This window comes from Notamacropus eugenii, chromosome 3 (genome assembly GCF_028372415.1).
Source record: "Notamacropus eugenii isolate mMacEug1 chromosome 3, mMacEug1.pri_v2, whole genome shotgun sequence".
Lineage (NCBI taxonomy): Eukaryota > Metazoa > Chordata > Mammalia > Diprotodontia > Macropodidae > Notamacropus > Notamacropus eugenii.
The window spans coordinates 210,734,863-210,755,747 of record NC_092874.1 but is presented as its reverse complement, the minus strand read 5'-3'; the positions used below and the strand labels follow the sequence as shown (position 1 = coordinate 210,755,747).

The window sequence follows — 20,885 nt, the reverse complement described above, 5'->3', positions numbered from 1 at the left end:
CCAGAATGATTGGACCAGGTCACAGCTCCACCAACCATGAATTAGTGTTCCAACTCTCTCATATCTTCTTCAACATTTATCATCTTCCTGTTTTGTCACGTTAACCAATCTGATAGGTGTGATGTGGTAACTCAAGTTGTTTTGATTTGCATCTTTCTAATCAATGGTGATTTAGAGCATATTTTCATATGACTATAGATAGCTTTAATTTCTTCCTCTGAAAACTGCTTATTCATATCCTTTGACTATTTATAAATTGGGGAATGACTTGTATTCTTCTAAATTTGAATGAGTTCTCTCTATATTTTAGAAATGAGGATTTTATCGCAAACACTAGTTGTTAAAATTCTTTCCCAGTTTTCTGATTCCCTCCTAATCTTAGTTGCACTGGGTTTGTTTGTGCAAAAACATTTCAATTTAATGTAATCAAAATTATCCATTTTTTACTTCATAATGTTTGTTTGGTCAAAAATTTCTCCATTCTCCATGAATCTGACAAATACACCATTCCCTTCTCCCCTAATTTGTTTATAGTATCAGCCTTTATACCTATATCATGTACCTGTTTAGACTTTATTTTTGTGTCCAATGTCTTTGCCCAGTTCCCACCACACAATTATCCAGTTTTCCTAGAAGTTTTTGTCAAACAGTGATTTCTTATCCCTGAAGCTGGAGTTTATCAATCAGTAGACTGCTATATTGATTGCAGCAGGCAGGGAATCCCACTATGCGATCAAAACACACGCACACACACACACACACACACACACACAAAATGTATTAAAACATCTGCAAAGACGATTCCACTCACCATCGGCACATGAAACGTGTGCACACTGATAGACAACACAAAATCCAGTAAATCTGAAAGAAGGACTGCTCTTATTGAAAGAGAACTCAACAGTTATTGCAGCCAAATAACAGCCTTGAGTGAAACAAGGTTGGCAAATGAAGGCCAGCTTACTGAAGTTGGAGCTGAATATACCTTTTTCTGGAGTGGGCCCAGTGAAGGGGAGTGCATGAAGGTGGCATGGGTTTTGCAATCAAAACTAACCTAATCAGCAAGCTGGTATTCCTGGCAAAAGGAGTGAATGACAGGCTCATGGCAATGAGATTGCCACTCACAGGAAAACACCATGCCACCACCATCAGTGCCTATGTTCCCACCATGACAAACCCTGATGAAGTCAAAGAAAAATTTTATGAACACCTAGAGACGCTTATCATCAATGTGCCAAAAGAGGACAAGCTTAAAATTCTGGGTGACTTTAATGCTAGAGTAGGCACAGACTACCAGACTTGGCAGGGAGTCCTAGGGAGGAATGGAGTTGGAAACAGCAACAGCAATGGTCATTTACTGCTGAAGACTTGTGCATCACATGACCTTCTCATCACCAACACTGTCTTCCATTTACCTAAATGCAATAAAACTTAATGGATGTACCCTCTCAGCAAACACTGGCATCTAAGAGATCATGTGATTGTAAAGAGAAGAGACAGACAAGATGTGAGAGTGACAAAGGCAATGTGTGGTGCAGAGCGCTGGACTAATCATAGACTTATCCTTTCAAAGCTAAATATTTGCATTCATCAAAAGTGCCACCCCCAAGGCAAAATGACTACCAGAAGAATTAATGTCAACAAATTAGAGCTCTTCTCTGAGCAGGTACAGTTTGCTGCTGACTTGGTGGGAAAGTTAAGTTAACATACAGTTGGCAACAGTGGAGGAGAAAAAGAGTGGGCAGCTCTCAGAGATTTGGTATACAGCATTGTATTTGCTCATCTGGGTCAGAACACTCCCAAACACCAAGAATGGTTTGATGAAAATGATGGGGAAATTCAGAAGCTACTAAATGAACAATATGAACTCCACAGGATTTACCAGCAGGATAGTTCATCCACCTCTAGGAAGGCAGCATTTAATTCCATCAAAAGCAAAGTACAAGCAAAGCTTAGAGAGATGCAGGATTCCTGGCTCAGTAAGAAGGCAAATGAAATTCAGTTTTATGGTGATAGTAACAATCCAAAGTGTTTTTATGATTCCTGAAAGCTATTTATGGACCAAAACTTATGATGCATCACAAATACTCAGTGCTGATGGAGTCACATTGATTAGTGATAAAGATATGATCCTAGAAAGATGAGCTGAACACTTCCATAGTGTTCTCCACAGACCATCATCAATCAGTGCTGAGGCCATTGACTATTTACCTCAGGTTGAAGTCAATCCCTCCTTAGCTGAACTTCCAACTGAAGAAGAGATTTTGAGGGCTATTAGGCCCTTAGACCCTTAGGCCATTAGGCCATTAGGCTCCTTTCATGTGGCAAAGCACCTGGTGCTGATTCTATTCCAGCTGAGATTTACAAGGTAGGGAGACCATTGCTCATAGAAAAGCTGTCTGAAATTTTCCAGGTTATATGACAAGAGGAGGTTATCTCCCAGTAGTTCAAGGATGCCTCCATTGTTCATCTCTGAAAGGGTAAAGGGAATAGATTGTCCTATGACAATCACAGGGCGGGGTCTCTCTTTTAGCCACTGCTGGCAAAATTCTTGCTAGAGTCCTTTTTAGTAGGCTGATTCTTCACCTGGAAGATGGTCATATACCTGAGAGCCAGTGTGGCTTCATAAAGGGCCAAGGAACAGTCAATATGGTGTTTACTGCCTGACAACTCCAGGAGAAATGCCAGGAGCAGAAGAGAGGTCTGTACACAATGTTTATGGATCTGACTAAGGCCTTTGACACTGTTAGTCATGAGAGCTTATGGAAAATTATGTCAAAATTTGGTTGCCTGCCTGGAAAAGTTCATCAATATTGTATGTCAATTTCATGATGGCATGTTTGCCCGGGTTATGGATAATGGACAAAGCTCTCATGCATTTCCAGTCATCAATGGAGTGAAACAGGGCTGTGTGCTTCTTCCCATACTTTTTAGCATGATGTTTTCAGCCATGTTGACAAATGCTTTCAATGAGGATGAACACAGCATCAAGTTCAACTACTGTACTGATGATAAGTTCTTCAATTTGAAAAGGTTACAAGTCAGGACCAAAGTGGAGGGAGTGCTGGTGCATGATTTTCTGTCAGTGCAGCTTCTGAAGCTGAGATACAGGAAAGTATAGATCAATCCTCTGCTGCTTGTGCTAATTTTGGCCTAATAATTAACATCAAGAAAACACAGGTGCTCCATCAGCCACCACCACACCATCCATAAGTGGAACCATCAGTTACAATAAATGGAGAAGTTTTGAATCCTGTGGATAAGTTCACTTACCTTGGTAGTGTACTTTCCAGGGATGTACACATTGACAATGAGGTTGATGCATGCATCGCCAGAGCTAGCTCAGTGTTTGGGAGGCTCCGAAGAAAAGTTTGGGAGAGAAGAGGTATTAGACTGACTACCAAACTGAAGTTCTACAGAGCTGTTGTGCTAACCTCATTATTATATGCTTGTGAAACATGGAAACATAGTCTACTAGCACCATGCCAGGAAACTCAATCACTTCCATTTGGATTGTCTTAGGAAGATTCTGAGGATCACCTGGCATGATAAGGTACCAGACACTGAAGTCCTTGCTGGAGCTGAATTGCCAAGTATTCAAACTATGCTTCAGAGAGTGCAACTCCAATGGGCTGGCCACATTGTTTGAATGCCAAATGTATGCTTGCCAAAAAGACTATTTTATGGAGAACTTGCATGGAGTAGGCGATCACATGGTGGCCAGAAGAAATGATAGAAGGATATTCTCAATGTCTCTCTCAAGAACTTTGGATTTGACTGGGCAACATGGGAGACACTGGCATAGGACCACTCAGCAAGGTGTGCCCACATAAGAAAAGATGCTGTGCCCTTTGAGCAAAGCAGAATTGAGACAGCACAAAGTAAATGCAGGATGTACAAATCTGGGATATCCACCCCAAATATTTATATGAACTATCTGTGCCTAACCTATGGGAGAGCATTCCAAGCTTGTATTGGTCTGATCAGCCACAGTCAGACACACTGAATTTTCACTTTACAGTGGTGATGTCATTTTGGTCCTCTTTGAAGATGAAGGACAACAACCATATTGATCGACTACTGTGTCTTGAGTATCTAACCTATTCCACTGATCTATCCCTCTATTTCTTAGCCAGTACCAAGTAGTTTAGATGATTGCTGCTTTGTAATACAATTTGAGACCTGTTATGCCTAGGTCACCTTCCCTAGCATTTTTTTCATTGATTCTCTTTATGTATGTTCTGGACTTTTTGCTCTTCCAGATTAATTTTGATATTTTTTTCTAGCTAGAAAATAATTATCTGGTAATTTGATTAGTATAGCACTGAATAAGTAAATTAATTGAGGTAGAATTGTCATTTTTATCATATTAGCTTGGCCTACCCACAAGCTACCCATGATGTTTTCCCAATTATTTAGATCTGACTTTATTCATGCAAAAAGTATTGTGTGATTATGTTCATATATTCCTTGGGTTTGTTTTGCCAGGTAGACTCCTGGATATTTTATAGCATCTACTGTAACTTTAAATGGGATTTCTCTTTTTATTTCTTGCTGTTGGTCTTTGTTAGTAATTTTCAGTAAGATGCAGATGACTTACGTGGGTTTATTATAAAATATTCTTTTCACAAATAAAGACAGACCTAAATAACTAGAGAAATATGAATTGCACATGGGAAGACTAAGCCAACATAATAAAAATGACAATATTAGGCAAATTAATTCACTTATTTGGTGTCATTCCAATCCAACTACACAATGATTACTTCCGAGAGATGCAGGGAAAAATAATGAAATTCATCTGGAAAAACAAAAAAGAAGGCCAAAAGTTTCAAGGGAAATAATGTGGAGGGGGAGGAGTGGAAAAAAGCCTAAAAATGTCAGATCTCAAGCAATACTACAAAGCAGCAATCATCAAAATGATTTGGTACTGGTTAAAAAATAGAGATTAATAAGTGGATCAGAGCATGTATATGATACACAGAAGAAAACAAATATGATTGTTCAGTATTTGCTAATACTAGGAGCAACTAGGTGGCACAGTGGATAGATCACAGAATCAGAAAAATCTGAGTACAAACCTGGAGTCAGGCACTTACTAGTAAGTCACTTAACCGTCCCATTTGCCTCAGTTTTTCATCTATAAATGGGGACACAGTGGAGAGGGAAATGGCAAATCACTCCAGTGTCTTTGCCCAATAGGACATAACTGAATGATGAAAAAACTACAAAAGTATTTGATAAACCCAAAGATTGCAGTTTTGGGATAAAAATGAAAGTTGCTGGAAAAACTGAAATGTACTTTGGCAGAGACTATGTAACATCTCATATAATAGACAAAGATAAACTCTAAAAGTCACAGAAAAAGTGACATCATAAAGAAATCAGAATCAAGGAAGAAATTAGAGAAATTTCAAATCTATGATTAAGGGGAGAGTTCATGACCAAACAAGGGCTAGAGAAAACTACAGAAGATACAATGGACAAGGAGGTGGAGCCAAGATGGCAGAGAAAAGGGAAGGACTTGCCTGAGCTCTTCTGAAATGTGCTCCAAATGCCTTTAAATAATGTTCCCAAACAAACTCTAGAGTGGCAGAAACCAAAAAAGGAATGGAATGAAGCAATTTTCCAACACAAGACAACTTGGAAGGTTGGTAGGAAAGGTCTGATGCACCAGTGTAAGAGAGGAGTACAGTCTTAAGCAGGCCACTCCAGCACTTCTAGGCCCTAGAAAACCTGGAGCAGGCCTTGGGGGTGACTGAATCAATGGTAGCAGGGGTGATTTCTGGACTTAAACCCCAAGATAGTAAGGGTATTAGATAACTGGTCAGAAGGAGATTATAGGGATCTCTTTGTTGGCACTGGGTGTAGGATTGATACATTGCCCAAACTTGAATCTGCATCACAGTACTGGGTTTTAGCCCCAGGGTGAGGAGGAGCACTAGCACATCAGAAGTCGCAGCCTCAGGGGAGCAGGAACTCTGGTCATATTCCCAGAATGAAAAAGAGTGCTTGTGGTAGGAAACACACCTCTCTCTAGATCATATCACCTTAAAAGAACTGAAATTTACCAGTTCCTAAAATCTGAACAAAAAACCTGAAGCTTGGGGTAGTATCCCGTCCACTCTGGGAGCTGAATCCCACTGGAGTGTAGAATTAAAAGTTAAGAAACAGGTTGGAAAATGAGCAAACAGAAGAAAAAGATCCTGACTATAGAAAATTATTATGATGACAAGAATGATTAAAACAAATTATGAAGCAGACAACAAAGTCAGAACTTTTCCATCCAAAGCCTCAAGGAAAAATACGAATTTGCCCTAGGCCATGGAAGAACCAAAAAAGAATTTTAAAAATCAAGTAAGAGATGTAGAGAAAAAATTGGGAAAAGAAATAAGAGCAATGCAAGAAAATCATTTAAAAAAAGAGTCATCAGCCTGGTAAAGGAGAAACAAAAAATACTGAAGAAAGCAATATCTTAAAAAAATGAAATAGGCTACATAATAAATGAGGCACAACAATCAATGAGGAGAAGAATGACTTGAAAAGCAAAACTGTCTGAATGGAAAAAAGATATACAAAAATTTATTCCTTATAAAACAGAATTGGCCAAATGGAAAAGGACGTACAAAAGCTCACTGGAAAAAATAATTTCTTAAAAATTAAAATTGAGCAAGTGAAAGTAAATGACTTTATGAGAAATAAAGAAACAATAAAACAAAATCAAAAGAATGAAAAAAATAAAAGACAATGTGAAGTATCTCACTGGAAAAACAACTGACTTGGAAAATAGATCCAGGAGAAATCATTTAAGAATTATTGGACTATCTGAAAGCCATGATCAGAAAAAGAGCCTACACAATATCTACTTGAGGAAAAATGCCCGGATACTCCCAAACCAGAGGGTAAAACTGAAATGAAAAGAATTCACCAATCACCTCCTGAAAGAGATCTCAAAATGAAAACTTGCAGGAATGCTATAGTGAAATTTCAGAGTTCCTAGGTAAAGGAGAAAGTATTGTAAGTATCCAGAAAGAAATAATCCAAACATCATGGAGTCACAGTCAAGATAGCACAAGATCTAACAGTTTTTACACTTAAGGATCTGAGGGTTTGAAATATTATATTCTAGAGAGCAAAGAAGCTAGGATTGCAACTAAGAATCACTTACACAGTAAAACTGAGTATAATCCTTCAAGAGGAAAAATGGACATTAAATGAAATTGAGGACTTTTATTATTTTTGATGAAAAGACCAGAGCTGAATAGAAATTTTGACTTTCAAATACAAGACTCAAAAGAAGTATGAACAGGTAAACAGGAAAGAGAAATCATAGAGGATTCAACAAGGGTTAAACTGTTTACATTCCAACGTGGAAAAAAGACACTTGTGACTCTTCAAAACTTTCTCATGATTGGGGTATTGTAACAGCAAGCAAAGTAGGATCCTTGCTGTCTTTCTGGATTGAGTTTTAACCCATCAGATATGTGCATGTGGGCTTTAACCAATCAGATACTGAGTAGAACTTTATATAAAGAGAGAGATGAATTGAGAAAGCAGATGTGAAGACAGCCAGCATTGAAGGGGTGAGCTAACATTGAGAAGAAGAGGGCCAGGAGGTGACCTGAGAGCCAGAAGAAGACCTCTGGACTGAGAGAGGAGACCTCTGAGGTGTGAGGGAGGAGACCTCCAATGGCAGACACTTGCTGAAGGAGCCTCCAAACTTTAAAAGTGAATAGAGCTATAGGGCAGAAGCAGGTCCATGAGTTTAAGTCCCTTTTGAGAGCTGTTAAAGTCAACTGAGCTGTTAACACAGAGCCTCTGGACTTTGGAGGTGAATTGAGATGATGGTACTGGTGATGTGTGTTGGTATCACTGTTGTCCTGTTAAGCTTTGTTTGCCCAGAAGCAGAAACTGCAGGAGTGGGGCAGTCCCCCTGAGCTGAGACATGGAACAGGAGTGGAGAACTGCCTATATCTGAATCCAGATGAGAGTCAGGAGTGGTCAGCCCACAGAGGAAGAGTCATGGGACTTGGAAGTCAACCTTGAATTAAGATGAAAGGGAACTTTACTAGTACACTGGCATTGACTAAGAAGACTAATCTTACTGTGACCCAAGAGTGGATGATATAGACTTTACTTAAACAGTTGGTATTGATTAAGGATGTTGCTATGAATGTCATGTTTTACTTTATTGAGCAATATTTAGTTTATTTTGTTTATTGCTAACTAGACAAAGAGTTCATTGTTCTATGTGATTAGACCCTTGAAATTTTTACAGCAGCAGTCCTCAGATGTGCTGCCATGATTGGCTTTACAGGCAGTCAGAAGGAGTATACATAGACAGGACACATGGGTGTGATTTGAATATGATGAGAGGGTTATCTAAAAAAATAAAATTAAGGGGTAAGAAAGAAGAAGGTATTTGGAGAAGGGGAAAGAGAGAGGGATAATAGGGCAAATTATTTAACATTAAAGAATCATGAAATATTTTAACCTTAGTCTCATTGGAATTGGTGTGTAGTGAGAATAACATACACACTCGGTTATAGAAATCTATCTTATCATATAAAGAAGTAGGATGGGGATGGAAGAAAAGGTGGGGCTGATAGAAGCGAGGGTAGATTGGGGGAAGTAAAAGTCATAAGCAAAACACTGAGAATGGATAGGGTGAAAGGTGGGAGAATAGGCTAAACAGGGGGAAAAAGAATGGAGGGAAATACATAATAACCATTCCCATGAAAAACGTTTTTACAGAAAGCTTTTTGGATAAAGACCTCATTTCTCAAGTATATAGAAAACTGAGTCAAATGTATAAAAATAAGAGCCATTTCTCAAGTGATAAATGGTCAAAGCTATGAACAGGTAGTTTTCAGAAGAAGAAATCAAAGCTATCTATAGTCATATAAAAATTCCTCTAAATTTATTGATTAGAGAAAAGCAAATGAAAACAGTTCTGAACTATCACCACACCTTATCAGATTGACTAATATGACAGAAATGTAAAATGATAAATACTGAAGGAGATGTGGGAAAATTAAAACCCTAATATGGTGAATATGTATACTGATTCACCCATTCTGGAGAGCATTTTGAGCTATGTCCAAATGGCTATAAAATCATGCATACCTTTGACCTAGAAATACCACTACTCTGTCTTTGTCCCAAAGAGATAAAAACCAAAAATATATGTTAAAATATTTACAGCAGCTCTTTTAGTAGTGACAAAGAATTGGAAATCGAGGGTAGATTCATCATTTGAGGAATGGCTGAACAAGTTGTTGTACGTTATTGTGATGGAACACTATTGTGCTGTAAGAAATGATGAGCAGGATATTCTCAGGAAAACCTGGAAAGACTCATGTGAACTAATACAAAGTGAAATAACGAACATTGTACATACTAATAGCAATATTGTATGATGATCTATTGTGAATAACTGACCTACTCTCAGCAATATAATGATCAAAGACAATTCTGAAGGACTTATGATAACAGGTGCTGTCCATTTCCAGAAAAAGAACTGTTGGAGCCTGAATATAGATAGTTTTTTTTACTTCCTTTATTTTGGGTTAATAAAAATTGTCTGTGTTTTCTTTCACAGCATGACTTATATGGAAATATGTTTTGCATGACTGCATGTATATAACCTGTGTTAAATTGATTGTCTTCTCAATGAGTTGGGGAATGGAAGGGGGAGAATTTTGAACTCAAAATATGAAAAGAAGAATGTTAAAATTATTTTTATGTGTAAAATACATTATTTACATGGAAAAATAAATTATTCAAATTTTTTAAAAGATAAAGCAGAAAATTTAATTGTATAAAATTAAAACTTTACACAGACAAAATCAATGAAGTTAAAATTCAGATGGAAGCAGGTAACTGGGAAAAAGCTTTGCAGTGAGTGTCCTGATAAAGAGCTAATTTCTGAGCTTGTAAGAATGGGAACCATTCAAGAAAATAGTTTTCAATGGAGGGGAAGAGGGGGAAGGTAAGAGGGAAAGAGTGAATCTTACTCTCATTGCATTTGGTTTTAGGAGGAAATAACATGCACGCTCAATTTGGTATGAAAATCTGTCTTACACCACAGGAAAGTTGGTTGGTTAGTTGTTGTCCTTCTTTCTTGAAGAGGACCAAAATGACATCACCATGATAAAGTGAAGCTTCAGTATGCCCAAAAGCAGGAAAGTAGGAGGGAAGGGAATAATTGGGGCTGGGGGTAGGGGGGGGAAGGAATGATAGAAGGGAGGGCATGTGGGAGGAGGGGAAAATTAGAAGTAAACACTTTTGAGGACAGATAACATCAATAGAGAGAATAGAATAAATGTGGGGCAGGATAGGATGGAGGGAAATACAGTTAGTCTTTCACAATATGACTGTTATGGAAGAGTTTGCATAACTACACACGTATGACCTTTATTGGATTGCTTGCCTTCTCAGTGGGGATGTGTGGGGAGGGAGGGAGGGGGAGAAGCTGCAGCTCAAAGTCTTAAAAATGAATATTAAAAATTGTTTTTACATGCAACTGGGAAATAAGACATACAGGAAATCGGATATAGGAATCTATCTTGCCTTACAAGAAAATACAAGAGATGGGGATAAGAGAAAGGACGGTTGTGATAGAAGGGGAGGCAGATTGGGGGAAGTGATAATTAGAATGCATACTGTCTTGGGGTGGGTACAGGGGAGTGATGAGGAGAAAATTTGGAACTCAAAATCTTGTGGAAGTGAATGTTGAAAACGAAATTAAATTAATAAAAAAAAATAGGAGCCATTCCCAAGTGTTCTAAGTAAGAAATCCAACCTATCAAGAGCTCTTCCTACAAAAATGCTTCAAATCACTAATAACAGAGAAATGTTAGTTAAATCAACTCTAGGTTTCCACCTCACACCCATGGAGATTATCAGCTTTAACAAAAAGGGGTACATTTCAAATGCTAGAGGGCCTGTGGACAAACAGGCATATTAATGCGCTACTGGTAGACTTGTGAATTGTCTCAGTTATTCTGGGAAGTAATTTGCAGCTATAACCAAAAAGCTCTTAAACTGCATACAACTACTACGTCAGCATATCAGAAATCAAAGAAAGAAGGAAATATGTACAACAGCATAGCAACTATTTGGGGGCATCAAATAACTAGAAATTAAGGGGATACTCATTAATTGACAAATGTGTGGAAAAATTTATGGTATATGATTATATGGAATAATGTTGAGCTGCAAGAAATCATGAAAAGAGCAGTTTCAGAAAATCTGAGAAGACTTGTATGAAATGACACAGTGAAGTGAGTGCAACTAGAAGAACCATAATAACATCATTGTATAGACAAAGAATTTTGAAAGATTTAAGAACACTGATCCACAAAAATGGCCAACCACAGTTCCAGATGAAGCATACTACTTAACTCCTAACGGTACAAATTGAGACATATTTTCTTGAACATGACCAATATGAGAATTTGTTTTGCTTAATTATATACTATGTTAAAAGTGTTATGTTCTTGTTTCTGTTTTTCCAATGGTGGGAGAGAGATAGAAGGCAGAGAAAGTAGATTTTTGTTATTTGAAAAAAATAAAATAATATGAAAAAGAAACTAAGAGGCCCAGCTGAGGGAGGAGAGTATTCTAAGCATGTGTGACAATTAGTTCCAGAGTACAGAGATAGGAAGTGGAATGACCTATTAGAGGAAATACAAGTAGACCAATGTGGCTGGATCATAATTGTGCATGAGGAAGATAGTAAGCTATACATAGGTTGAAAAGGTAGGAAAAGTCCATGTTAGATAGAGCTTTAGATACCAAATAGAGGAGTTTATATTTGATCCTGAAGATAATAGGAATATGCTGAAGACAGTTCCTTGCAGGGAAAAAGAGCAGCAATACAGTCTAGATCTACATTTTAGGAGGAAAAAAAACACCTTGGCAGCTGCCTGAAGGATGGTTCGGAATGGGGAGAGACCTGAGGCAGAGAAACCTTTAGAAGGCTATTGCAGTGTTATCAGAGAGAAGCGATAAGGGTGTGAACGAGGGGTTTGGTTGTTTCATCAGAAGAGATGCATATGACAGGTGTTGTGCATGCAGAATTAGGATTTTTCTGTGAATTAGCTCTTTGGAATGAGAATGAGGAGTCAACAATAAACTGAATTTCTGAACTTAGGTGTCTGGGAGGATGATGGTGCCTTCCAAAGGAAAGTTCAGAGGAGGGAAGAGTATTGGGTGCAGCAAGACCACTAAGTACTGTTTTAGACATGTTAATTTTGAGATATTCCAGAAGCAGCTGGAGATGAGTGACTATAGCTTAGCAGAGACATTAGAGATGGATATATACATCTGGGAATCATCTGCACAGAGATGATAATTGAACTTATGGGAACCAATATGAATTCCAACTGAGATAGTATATATCATAACATGAAGGGGGGCCAGGACAGAACCTTTGGGGAAAGTCACTGTTAGTAGGTGATGGTATGGATGAAGAAACAGTAAGTCAGAAGAATACTCAGAAGGAGAACTAGGAGAGAGCACTGTCATGAAAATCTAGAGAAGAGAGACTATCCAGAAGGATATGTTCGACAGTACTATGAGTGATCAGGATAAAAAGGCTATTAGATTGGCAATTAAGACAAGATGGATAATTCTAGAGAAGACATTGTGAAGATCAGAAATTAGAGTGCAGAGGATATTGAATAGATAGAGAGGAAAGGAATGGAGGCACCTATTGTATGCAGTTTCCTCAAGGAATTTGACCATGAAGGGACAAACAAATGTAGGAGGGTAGTTATTGTGAATGATCAGATCAGGTGAGGGCTTTTTAGGGATAAAAAAAATAAGGCGTGTTTGTAGGCAGCGGAGAATGAGACAGTAGAAATGAAGGTACTGAAAGTAAAGGAGAGGAGAAATGATAGTAAGAATGATTTGCTACAGAAGTTGTGAAGGGATGATGTTAAGGATACATAAAGAGACATTTCTTTGTCAAGCAGAGGGCCACTTTTTCATCCAAGAGGAGATAGTGGAGAGAGATAGCAATGAAAAAAGAGGAAGAGTGGGCAGAAAATAATGTGCACATAAAAGATGTGAGCAAAAATTTTCAAGGTTGAATCTGACACATATGTTTCTTCTTTATATTAGTAACAACAAAGTAATTCACTTAGGCACAATCAAAAGTAGGTTAATACAGAATCTTTCCTTACCTAAACGCTTCATGAGACAGAGAGGAAAAACAATACCAAAGGTAACTATTATAACTAGTATTCGACCATCCACATACCATGCTCTGTAAGATATTTTTAATATAAGAAAACATTTTGTTAGAAACTTATTTTCACTCAAATAACAATTTTATAGTATATTTCCTATTCCTTTCCCATGATTTAAGATTTATATAATTTTACTTTTCTAATATTTGTTTTTTTTTCTCCACTATCTGAAATATGGCATCCATTTTGAATTATTAAAATGACTTCAAAATTGAATGCACACATCAAATTCAGTCATGTTATAAAACATGCATACTATAAATTATTAAAAGAAAATATTTTGTGTGTTTTGTAAAGTTAATGTCAGCAAGCAAAAATTCATGAGAGGTAGGCATTTTTCCCTACTGCTTCCCTATATTTACCATGTTACAATAGCAATGAGTGGTTTGGGACTGTAGACTTCTATAATTTTTCCCTTGAAAGAAAACAGGAAAAAATAACAGTGAAAGGGAATTGCTAAACAAAATGGAATCAAGGTATGACTTGTAGGTCAGATGTGTCCAAGACTACTTGAATCTTTTGTGGGAAGGCCCAGATGATATAAAACACTAACTTCTAGCATGTCCTTTCTTCAACAATGTGGTTATTTTACCTTCTATCTTTTGCAATCTGTAAGTATGTTGAAAATGTTGCAATAAATTTCATTTCATGTGAGCTAGATACAGGCTTTAGGGTCCTAGAAAATTCCAACAGCACCCCTTTGTTGCATGTTAAATGAGTATTCATCTGCTAAACCTTTTAAGCTTTCTGCCTACATGTCTCACTTTTTCCCCTTTATTTTTCTCTTCCCAAATCAGTCTACTAAAAGTTCAGTCAACTAGAATTTTATTAAGATCATAACTGATTAGTCCACATTGATATTTAAAGTTAGAACAGAAAATAGCCTTTTAACTTACACAAAGTCTTCTTCCTTTCCTGCAAAAACTCTTATGACACAGGGCAGTTCATTTTTTACTATAAAAAGGTAGCTCAGCATGGCTAAGGAGGAAAATGAGAACATTTTTAGAAAAAAGACACTAGTTCACAATGCAAGCCATACAAAAGGTTACAAAGCCTTGTTCTTAGGTTAATGCGTTAAGACAAAAAACCAATATTGCCAAATCTTGGCAATTTAATTGGCTATAAGCAAAAGATGAGATTAGTCTATACTGCACATCACACATCATTTTAGCTATAATGGTAGGTAATGTCCATGGTTTTATGACATTAAATTGATAAGGTCATCCAAATACAATTACTAAAAGTAAAAATACTTTTAGTCATTCAATTTCAAAGTGTGTATAGAGACATGCTTATTAGGGAGTGGGTTAGAGCAGGCAGACAAGGGCAGAAGGTTGTCTTGCATTTACCTCCAATGTTCTGGAGAAAGGTGGTTCCAAATATAACATACTTCCCTTTGATGCCATAGACTTTCTGACCCATCTTTTCAAAATTCAAACATCCTGTATGAATTTAAGGGAAGATATAAAGTGATAGGAATCGTTAAATCAAAACAACCAAGAAGATCCAGTGATCATTCCTCAACCCTGTTACTCCTATTCTGCCAAAATCAGGCAGTATTCTGGACTGTCATAAAGATAAAGGAAGTATTATTTCAAAAATTCCTCATTAAACTTATTTAAATGTCAAGGGTGATTACTATTTCTGTTTTGATTTGACTGTAAACACTTACAAAGTTATCTAATGCTTATTTTTAATTGTTTCAAGTAAGCAGAGCTATATTTTGAACATTCTTAGTGTTTAAATCTTATTCCTAGACCCAGCCTACCTAGTAAAAATGAAATAGACTGATGCAATTACACTGGCGTTCCTTCTTCCCTCCCCCCACTCCAACAAGTGTTTTGCTTTAAATAGCTCAAATAATCAAGCATAGACTGAATTTTTTGCCTTGACTAAAGTCATTGAGTTGCATAAATTGGATTTTATGTGTCTTTTTCCTATTATTTTTGGGCTGATATGTTTTTCTTAATTTCATTCTATCAAGGACTATGCTTGATAAATAAAATAATTTACTTGGGGTTCTCATAGAAGTCAGGGCACTAGGAATCAGGCAGTTTTGATGATGACTTCAGTTAAAATCAAGCTATCAAAATACTGAGGAAGAAAATGAGAATGACAGATATGTCTGTCAGAGCACAATGCAGACAAACTGAACTTCAAAGCAATTAAGGAGCTGATCTAAAAAGTTATGGGAAGATAAATTCATTCTTTTTTTTTTTTAAAAAAAATCCTTTTGCATTTCTTTATGACTTATGCTTAAATATTCATATTTTCCAAAACCTAGTACTCAAAGAAAAAAGCAAACTAGCTAGATTCTCAATTTAGAACCCAGGATTTTGTTCCAGGATTTTGTAATAGTCTGTGTACAATAACAAGTACTTAAATGCTCTGGCTAATGTAGAAAATGTATTGCAAATATAATTCAGCATGGAACAAGACTGGAAAATAAACTTTCAGGCATTACACTCTTAAGCTAATTTAATAGTAGATACTTCAAGGTTAGCTCAGAAGAAATGTTTTCTCTTTGGAACTTGTCCAAGAAAGAATAAATAAATCCATTTCATTCTAAAACTTGGAGATTGCAGCTTGAAGATATAGGATACTTATTTTTAAATAAGGTATGGGCTGAGGGATAAAGTAGAGCTCTTAAAGAGTAGAGAAAACTCTAATTGAAAGTTCCCTTTAAATTGCACTCCTCACTTGCTTTATGTACACTGAAATAATGCAATTGATGTTAAATTTTGCCTTGCCCCAGGTGAGTACCAAAGACATTTCCTGACTGATGTTCCAATTGGTGTTTCTACATAATCAGGCTGTTGAAAGGGCAGAAGGAAATTTGACTAATAAAATCATTACAAAACTTTTTCCCTCTGACCTTCTTCCACTTAACTAAATTGGATCTTGTCGCAACTTACCTGTTATCTCTGAACATAACAACATAAGATGGATTGAATAACTAGTCAGGACTGATACTAGCGCGAAAAGGACCCTAAAACAAGGGGAAAAAAATTGTTATAATTAGCTAAAAATATAAATGTCTTTGGAATTGGACTTTAAGGCAGGCAAAAGTTTATTTAAATGGACAAAATTATTCTGCTAACAGAACATCGTATTTACAATCGATTAGTCATTTCCTCTATGTTAAGAATATACTAAAACAATTGCTAATCAGAACCTACATAATTATAAAAATCCTTGGGCAATTCAAAACTCCAACTCTTTCATTTGGTCTGTACAGGTAATTCATAAATAACATTATGAAAAATTTTGGGGGGCTCATCTTTTAAACAGGATATGGGAGCAAGGAGGAATGAGGACTCTTAAAACCAGTGATAGTACTCTTTTGAGTCTTGGTTTCCCCAATTTGTAAAATGAGGGAGTTAAACTTGATAATTTAATGCTAGTTTCTTCTAGTTGTAAAATACTATAACTACTTTTTGAATATGTATACTTGAAGCATAGAGAAATTTGTTGCTTTTAAAGCTCTGGCTCCTTTATAATAATGATTAGTCATCTCCTAATTGATGTTAGAATTCTAATATTAATGCAAAATAAAGGGGACAATCTGAATAGTTGTGTTAATGTTTTTGTAATGTTTATATTAATGTTTTCATTATCCTCATTTGAAGAAAAAATTGTTTACTTGGGACGCTCAGTAATCAAGTCAAATTTGAAATAAGAAAAAGGTCAACAAGACATATATATACATACATGTGTATATATGTCATATAGTCTTCTATTTTTGGTATTTTTTTTCAAAATAGGTATATTAAGCTCAGGAAAATCTACTTATTCAAGAGAGTAAAAGAAATTTTGACAAGATATTGTTTCAGTCTCCCACAGCATATCACCATCTCCAATCTGTGTTAAGTAATTAAAAGTGTCTTTATTATTTTAATAAAAACATTTTCTTTCCATAAGAGTTTGTGAAACACTTGATATCTTCACTGCATGTGTTCACCTTGCTTCCTAGCCTTGAGTTCTATAGCAATAAGGGACAGGGTTTCCATTCCCAAAGACCCTGTTCAGGTGACTGAGGCATAAGTTTGTTAGTAGAATGTGAAAGTTGCAAAAGGTATCTTTACTATTTCTCCTCATAATTTGGTTAAGATTTCCCTTTATATATTTAGATGCCTTTCGATTTATATACATCATGTACTGATATTAATTCATTGCCTTTTGGCAAAAGGCAAGTTTCCTTGTAATTTTCTTTTAATCAAGTCTATTTTTGCTGTTTCCTTTTCTGATATCATTAATCAGATGCCATCTGCTGCCACCCCCAAGTCCCCAATCCTGTCCCCTGCCATTCAGACTTCAGCTAATGTTCCTTCTTACTTAAATTCTTTCTATCTGACTGTCTGTACCATTTTTTTTTTGACTTAGAATCTCTAGATTTTAGCTCTGATATTTGGGGGAGTTTTCATTTTGGGGCTTCTTTTTGTGGGTGACCAATGAATTCTTTCCATTTTTACTTTGTCTTCAGGTTCTAATAACTCTTGGTAGTTTCCAAAATATGATATACATACTTCCCTTTGGTCCTGGGTTTTAGGAGTTGAGTGATTCTTAAATTGTCTCTAGTTGATCTTTTCTTCCAGGTGAGTTGTTTTTGAGATACATTACACTTTCTCCTATTTCTTCAGTCTTCTTACTTTTAAAAAATATTTCCTGTTGCATGGAGTCATTAACTCAAATTTTTGAGTATTCTCTTGCTCAGGTAAGTCTTTATACTGTTTGTACTACACTAATTTTTCTTGTTATACACCTTTCCTTCAAAGCTTTCATTTCTTTTCTAGTTCTTTCATCCAGAAATCTCATTATGGTTTTAAAATCATCAACATATTAGTAGTCAGCAGGGAAGCAGTCAGTAGAAAGAGAAGGATAGTTGACTTTTGTTCCTGCTTCCTGTACATCATAAGGCTCATTCTTGCTAGATCCAGGACCTCTCCTTTCATTGGTGAACAACCATAGACCCCAATTCAGTTCCTGTACTTAGTATCCTTAAGAAACTGTCTGCAACCCTATGCTGATCTGGGATGGAAAAAATGATCAACTCTGATTTTTCTTTGGATTTCCTTGGTCTGATGCTCTTTGTTGGAATAGTTGTGGGAGAGTCCTGGGGTACTGTGCTTCCTTCTACTTCACCATCTTTTATGGTCCATCTTCAAAAAGTATCTTGCATTCATGCCTACTTATTTAGTAATGAAAAGATTGGGATTAGCTCATGTTTGCCAATCCCTCCCAGAGTCATATGTGTAGGTCATTTATCTTCGTGATTAAGTTAGCACCATCATATTTTAAGAGTGAAGCTTTCTTCTAAGGGAAAAAGATCCAAATACATTCATTTTCATCAACTAGCACTTCAAATTAGACAATCTCTTTGTCCCTTTGCAACTGTATGACAGTTCTTTTCAAACTAAACATTACTCAAATCACTGCCATCACTAAATGAAAGGTTGGACCCCCAAAATTAGTCATCAGTATTTCAAGATCAACTTAGAAATAGGTTTCCAGTTTAGTGCCTTTGTAAGAACTTCATAACAGCTCTGCGAATTGGTGGTATTATTTTTCCCATTTTGCAGATGAAGAAAATAAGAGTTCAACTGGCTTGCCCAGAATCACGTAGCTAAGCATGTGAGGCAGGATTTGAACTTAAATCTTCCTGAATCTAAGTCTGTCTCTATATCCACTGTGTCATGTAGATGAATAGGTATGAAAAAATATGTATAGAAGCTCTTTTTGTGATGGTAAGGAAGCAGAAACTAAAGAGGTGACCATCAATGGTGAAATGGCTGAAAAAATTATGATATATAAGTATAATGAAATATTATTGTGCCGTAAGAAATTATGAAAAAGATGTTTTGAGAGAAACTGGTGTGGACTTGTGAATGAATCAAATAGAACCAGGAGAAAAATTTATGTAATGGCATTATTGTAAGAAAAAAAAAACTTTGAAAGACTTAAGAACTCTGATAAATGCAATGACCAACCACAATTCCAGAGGCCCAATAGTGAATCATGCTACATATCTATTAACAGAGAGGTAATAGATTCAAAATGGAGAGTAAGACACATTTTTGGACATGGTCAGTGTGGGAATTTGTTTCACTTGACTACCTTATTTGTTACAATGCTTTTGTTTTCAGTGGGCGAGGGTGGGGAGAAGGGAGTTAGGGATAGATTAGCAAATCAAAAAGAAAACAATAGAAAGAAAACCAAGGCCAAGATGGTGGAGTAAAAGCAGGAACTTGCAAGACCTCTCCCTTCAAACCCACCCAAATGCCTGTAAAAAAGGACTGTAAATAAATTCTGGAGCTGCAGAACTCATGGAATGGTGGAATGAAGAAAATATCTAGCCCAAGATAACCTGGAAGATCAACAGGAAGAATCTATTGCAAAGGGCTGGGAGCAAAGTGCAGTCCAGTGGGGGCCACACTGGCACTGATGGGAGCTGAGCAGGCCTCAGGGGGACTGAGTCACTGGCACCCATGGCAGTTTCCAGACATTATGATCCTGAAAGGCTGATGACAAATTGGAATGTCAGTGGAAAAACCCTGTCAGAATTGTGTCAGCATAGAGTGATCTGACCCCAGCCCCAGGGCAGCAGTGGGGGTGGAGGAGACCATGGTAGCCATAGCAGGGGCAGCAGAAGCTCCTGTTTCTGGAGCTCTAGGCCCACAGATTGTAAGATTGAGTGGCTGACAGTACACCCCACCTTCACTGGAAGCAGAGAACTACCTAGACAGAGTTCAAAAGTCAAATAAGTGGCTGGGGAAATGAGCAAACACTGGAAAAAGAATCAGACTATAGAATCTTACTTTGGTGACAAGGAAGACCAGAGTATACAAACAGAAGACAACAAGGGTCAAAGCCCCTGCATCTAAAGCCTCCAAGAAAAATATTAATTGGTCTCAGGACAATGAAGGGCTCAAAAAGGATTTTGAAAATCAAGTAAAAGAAGTAGAGTAAAAATTGAGAAGAGAAATGAGAGTGATGCAAGAAAATCATGAAAAATGAGTCAACTATTTGCTAAAGGAGACCCAAAAATGCTAAAAAAAATAACACTTTAAAAAATAGACTAACCCAAATGGCAAAAGAGATCCAAAAAGTCAATGAGAAGAAGAATGCCCTAAAAAGCAGAACTGGCTGGATGAAAAAGGAGGTCCAAAAGCACACTGAAGAAAATAATTCCTTAAAGATTAGAATGGAGCAGATGGAAGCTAATGACTTTGTGAAAAATCAAGAAATTATAAAACAAAGTCAAATGAATGAAAAAATAGCAGAGAAAGTGCAATAGCTCATTGGAAAAACAACTGACCTGGAAAACAGATCCAGGAGAGACAATTTAAAAATCACTGGACTACCTGAAAGCCATGATTAAAAAAAAAGAACCTAGACATCATCTTTCATGAAATTATCAAGGAAAACTTCCCTGATATTCTAGAAATAGAGAGTAAAATAAATATTGAAAGAATTCACTGATCACCTCCTGAAAGAGAGCTCAAAAGGAATACTCCTAGCAATATTGTAGCCAAATTCCAGAGCTCCCAGGTCAAGGAGAAAATACTGCAAGCAGCTAGAAAGAAACAATTCGAATATTGTGGAAATACAATCAGGATAACACAAGATCTA

General features: G+C 36.7%; 1 protein-coding gene across 4 annotated transcripts in view; it reads right to left on the bottom strand.

The window, feature by feature from the left end:
* The window catches only part of LOC140533903 (sodium-coupled neutral amino acid symporter 1-like), a 92,416-nt gene that overhangs the window by 32,500 nt on the left and 39,031 nt on the right, over positions 1 to 20,885 (bottom strand). For all 4 annotated transcript variants that reach the window (XM_072654247.1, XM_072654249.1, XM_072654250.1 and 1 more), the window contains 4 exons: positions 16,172 to 16,245; positions 14,606 to 14,698; positions 14,153 to 14,234; positions 13,191 to 13,273 (listed from right to left, as the gene is read on the bottom strand). In XM_072654247.1, the coding sequence (XP_072510348.1) occupies positions 13,191 to 13,273; positions 14,153 to 14,234; positions 14,606 to 14,698; positions 16,172 to 16,245 (332 nt within the window). The remainder of the gene's footprint in view (positions 1 to 13,190; positions 13,274 to 14,152; positions 14,235 to 14,605; positions 14,699 to 16,171; positions 16,246 to 20,885) is intronic.